This window comes from Berghia stephanieae, chromosome 6, assembly GCF_034508935.2.
Source record: "Berghia stephanieae isolate SIO BIC M18660-M18661 chromosome 6, UCSD_Bste_1.3, whole genome shotgun sequence".
NCBI classification, from domain to species: domain Eukaryota; kingdom Metazoa; phylum Mollusca; class Gastropoda; order Nudibranchia; family Aeolidiidae; genus Berghia; species Berghia stephanieae.
The window spans coordinates 46,989,476-46,994,841 of record NC_088365.1 but is presented as its reverse complement, the minus strand read 5'-3'; the positions used below and the strand labels follow the sequence as shown (position 1 = coordinate 46,994,841).

The 5,366-nt window shown below is 35.4% G+C and overlaps 1 protein-coding gene across 2 annotated transcripts in view; it reads right to left on the bottom strand.

The window, feature by feature from the left end:
- LOC144975142 (uncharacterized) overlaps positions 1–4,046 on the bottom strand; it is a 17,163-nt gene extending 13,117 nt beyond the window's left edge. The window contains exons 1-2 of one of the 2 annotated variants that reach the window (XM_078918918.1): positions 3,851–4,046; positions 121–260 (exon numbers count right to left, since the gene is read on the bottom strand). In XM_078918918.1, the coding sequence (XP_078775044.1) occupies positions 121–259 (139 nt within the window). In that variant the 5' untranslated portion in view covers position 260; positions 3,851–4,046. The remainder of the gene's footprint in view (positions 1–120; positions 261–3,850) is intronic. The other variant, XM_078918919.1, reaches the window with a different exon arrangement.
- Between the last annotated feature and the right edge of the window lie 1,320 nt (positions 4,047–5,366).

Genomic DNA, 5,366 nt, shown 5'->3' with positions numbered 1-5,366 from the left:
AAATATATTTTTGTGTTTGTTGGCTCTGAAATTTTGGGGAAAATCCTGAAAATGGCTGGTAAGGAGAGAGAGTGAAAAAAAAAACAAAAAAAAAACAAAGAGAGCAAAGCTAGGACTCACCATTATCAGCGGCACATCCAAAATTTTGAAAACCTCGTCCTCTGGCCTTCTTTCTACTCTTCGCTGCTTGTCCCTCTACGATGAACGCCACGACGAGAACACAAACCAGCAAACACTGTTTGACGGTGAAAAACGCCATGCTGGAAAAAAAAACACCAATTTTTTATTTTTTTTATTGAGCTTTTATATTCTGCAGACAAGAGAAGAAGAGGTAGATCAACAAGAAGCTGGGAACAAGATATATGTGAATGGCTGGGAATGACAACAACTCAAGCAAGTAGACTGGCGGAAAACCGTAATCTGTTTCGCAAGAAAGTTCGGGAAGCAACGTCCTACGCAGGATCAGCTGACGAGATGATGATATCCACGTAATGTGCTCAAGGGATCCCTGACCAACAGCAACATGTAAGATGTAGAACGAGACATGACGCCTGTCAGGAGATATTACAATTTTTTTTCCGACAGAGACAACGCTGTTAACGTCCAGGTATTTATTTTACACCTGAGTACGGTGATAGAATGTGAGTAAAGAGTCTTTTCCAAGGACTCAACCATGCGCCGAGCAAGGCTCGAAACTCGAAACTCAGGACCTTCCGATCCGAAAGCAAGTGTCATACCACTAGAACACACACACACCACACATATATATATATATATATATATATATATATATATATATATATATATATATATATATATACACACACATATATATATACTGGCGTTGTATATTAGCAATCTTTAAAAGGTATAATATACTCCAACAAGAACGTTGAGATCGAGTGGTGATAAGCTCAAATTGGTGAGGCCAAAGGTACTTAGTATGGTTAGCACCGTCGTACACGGATGTTGGCACTCAATCGTTTCAATATGCCGCCCCAAATCGGTTCACAGCTAGGCGGGCTGAGACAGGCCAGCCGAAGAGAAAAACCGCAAGGTGTGTTTAGGGCTCAACGTATAGTGTGTTCACACTTGTGGAGTGTGTAACCGAAATTCCAACAAAGTTGCCATATTGGTTTTTATTAGACAAAGCGAATTAAGTTTGGTTACTGATTCTTTGTCAAAATATGTTTCTTGGTTGAAATTCAGTTTAAGAGACACGTCTTTTAATATTTAGTGTCTAAAAATTAAAAGATATTTTAAACAATAATTTATATTCAACAAACCAGCAAATCACACACAAAGACTTGATTCTTAATTGGCAAATATTTTTTGCTAATAAAACATCTCCTCTCTGACTATATACCGGTTTGGTACCGGCTTTGAATCTGTGATTAGCCCTATTTCACATTTCAGTCAGATTAACTGAAGCTCTAACTTTTAATTCCTTTTCAAATGTTTATACATTTAAACTGTGTTGTTGGAGTTTTAAATTCTTTATCCATATTGTTCCATACAGTAATTGTTTTGTAAAATGGGTAGAAAGTGCTCTGTCTTCAATTGTAGAACTGGCTACAGAGATCAACCTGCTGATCTGAAAATAACTGTGTACAAATTTCCGAAGGAAATTCAGAAACGTAAACAGTGGATTTCATGCTTACCAAATAAGCTTAACTTTGAAGATGTTACGGAACATATGGGAGTTTGTGCTCTACATTGGCCTGATAATCCAAAAATGGTTCGTGTAGGACGATATTTTGTTCCAGTTGACCCACCTTCTGTTTTTCATAATGTACCCCAATCATGTGTACCAAGCTCGTCACAAACTCAACATCGGATTACTACAAAAGCCACTGCTGCCTCTCGAGCTGTTGATTTGGATGAGATGTCAGATTTCATGGAGTCTGATTTATTTCAATATGATTCTTTTCATGACAAATTTTGTTGTGAAGTTGAAATTGTGGTGCCATTTTCACTCTTCCGTCAGGATCACATGATTCATATATTTTATTGAGTAGTGAGAGGAAAGGTCAAATTCACAAGTTTGCAGTATATTTTAAATACAACACTGGAACTAAAAATCCCAGGGTGACGTATGAGATGTATCATTTGGGGAAACGTATTCGTCACCCATTCATCAGTGAGATTAAATGTTGGAGTCAGCTTGAAGAGTTTCTTCGATTTGTCAAAGCAGAAACACCATTTGAAGTTACTGATAAGAAAGTCAACTTTTGTATCAGAAATCTTCAGCTGATGAATTCGTCGAAAAACTCAAGGCTTTACTCTGCAGAGGACCTGTCAAAGTACCTATTGACACAAAAAAACTCTGTCCATCATCAATATGTTGCCATTGGTTTCTTCCAACAAGATGTCATAGAGAAGCATTTTGCTCATTTTAGGATGTCAGCTGGTTGCAATTTTTATATAACAGCTCAAGATCTTTTGAACTGTCATCATATAGACAGGGCCAAACTTTTTATTGAATTTGAGAAGGATATTGATTTTAACTCCTCTGGACATTCCTGTGATCTCCGTGGGAAAGAACTGACAGACTCGGAACTTCTCATCATTGACGACCTTCCTCTCACTACTAACACACTATCATCTGATGAGAAAATGATTCTTTATTATATCGGAGGCTATGTGGCCCTAAAGGATGAAAAGTTGCGAGGAGCAGATGGAGACGTGTTCCCTGAAGATGTCAAAGTCTACACTGAGGAAATGGACAGAGGTGGTCTAAATTACCCTTCGACTGCAACTTTTCATCTTATTCTATACTGCTACACTTTTTTTAAAATGTCTGGAGAAATGCATTGTCGTTCAAGACTCGTAAGAATTTTTCAAGATTTTCCAGCACTGTTTCATTTGGATGTTGTTCTCAGCAAAATTTCTACACGCAGAATTGTAAATATTTTATTGAAACGTTTCTGCACTCAAGCTGACAGTGACAATAAAATCCAACAACAGAGAAGGAAAATAGCCAAACTGTCATCTTTGTAGTTATAATGAATTATTTATACTCATTTTCCCAGCCTCACAAGTCCTATTTCATGCATTATTATACTGTTGAATCTTTTAATGGGCCATTGGCGGTCCCAAGCCCGCAGCTGAATGCATACCTTTTTATATGCGTTCAGTAACTCAGAGGGAAAGATTCTGTGTTTATTCAAATGGATATATATTAAATTGTGCAATTATCAAGGTAAGGCATGTTTTATATTTTAATACTTATTTTTCTTCTTTCATTCAATTTTTTTCTCTTTTTCTTTTTTTTTTTTTTTAATTTTTGTGTTTGTTTTACTAATGTGATTTATCAAAAGGGACCTTATCAAAAACAGAGCTTAAACTACAAAAATATATTTGCTATTTGAAAAATGAAAAAAAAAAACATTTTCTCTTATTATTATATAAAAAATCGGTCTCAAAAATATTGTGAAAAGAAAACAAATTCCGACCAAGATAGCGCGAGTGCACTAACACTAACACAGCGACTCGCTCGTACCTTACGCTGAGCCCTAAACGAAATCGCGACACGGTGTGCTGAGCTGGCCTGGGTCGGGTCGCCTAGGTTCACAGTCATGAATATAGGTTCTAAGAAACTAAGTTTTCATTTTCAACTAGCTTTATTGAGTCAAAGAGGCGTATTATGTAGTTCTGTAGCTGGAGCCAAAAAATTCGTATTTCTACGATTCTAGCATGTCTGCTATTGTCTTCTGGCACTTTTCTATTCACTTCATTTTCTGTTAATAATAATAATAATAATAATAATAATAATAATAATAATAATAATAATAATAATAATAATAATAATAATAATAATAATAATAATAATAATAATAATATTACTAACCTTCAGTAATGACTTTTTCAAAAGCACTGAGAATAATAAAAGTTTTTATAAGTCTCAGTCTGTAGAGAAAATCATCAACGATACAACACTGCACGAAGCTGGCAGTTAGGAGTGTGAGTGATCTTGTGATGCCAGAAGTCCAAATACCGCTGCATTTATACTACACGTACGCCTTAGTCTCTCTCTCCATGAATGTGTGAGTTCTAACCAGAATGATTCAGAAAGTACCAGCTTGATAACAAAACGTCTTTTCTTTCAATTAGGCCAAAACAAAAAAAATATGATATATTTGCAAGGCAGATAACCCAAGATGTTATGGGCTCATTGTTATAATAACAAGAAATGAAGTGAGTAGGAAAGTGCCAGAAGACAATAAAGAATACAAAAAAATGCTCTCAAACCAACGCAAAATATTGTTACAGAACTGCATTCGTCATTCGCCTCTTTGACTAAATAAACCTTGTTGAAAATAAAAGTTTAGTTTCTTAGATCCTATATTCAGGACTTTGAAGCATTTGTGTATCATGCTGATGGCAAATTATTTAATGGTAAGGCTATTTATAGTGACTTTTTCATTTTATCCCTTGGAAGCTACGACTTTTTTAAAATTTCATGTAGGCAGCTCTGTTATTGTGTTCGGTTATCAGGCCTGCAAATATGAAAACGACCACTTAGATCAATGTCGACTTAAACCCTTCTTTCAAGTCTCTTGTCTATGAGAATTATTTTCCTTCAATTTTTATATTTTTATTTTTCGACAAGTTGATGGACATTGTCATGGATTTGAACCGACGTGCACTCATTTTCAGGTCTGATAACCCAATTCCTTATGGGCTCATTGTTGTAATGGAAATCTAAAAAAAAAAAAAAATAAAAAAAAAATTAAAAAAAAATTGTCCATTACAACAATACTAAACTAGGCCCATAAGTGGGTTCGGATGTCAGACCTGTATATATGTGCAATTTCAACTCAAAATGTTTCTTGTCAGTAAAAATGAAGAAGAAGAAAAAAGCTTTTTGTGAGTGCATTACAGTCTATACGATCAGGCGAAAGTCAGCTGATTGTTGGGAGAAAAACATAGTTAGGTCAGAGAAGGCAGCTGGAGGAAAGGGGGATGGGGGTGTGTGTAATTTGGTAGATCTGATAATAAACGTCTTATGTGATCATCGTGACCTTTCCAGTAGGGGTCAATGGAACTCTTACCACGACACGTACTCATGGTGAACATGGTCAAAACTGCATCGTAAACAAGTCGTTTTGATATTATCATTATTATTATTATACCCAACACCAGTGCCAGAGCTGTCTTTAGATCACGTGTATTTTCCGAAGGAATTGTGAATGTTGAAGAAGATTAACTCTTTAAAGGCGAGATTGATTTTATATAAAAAATTATAACGTTTCTGTTCGGTCGGTGTGGACCGTAGCCTTCGTAAAGTCAAAGCCTGACACTGACAATTTTTTTTTTAATAAAAAAATATTTATAATTTTTTTTTTTAATTACGTCAAAATACA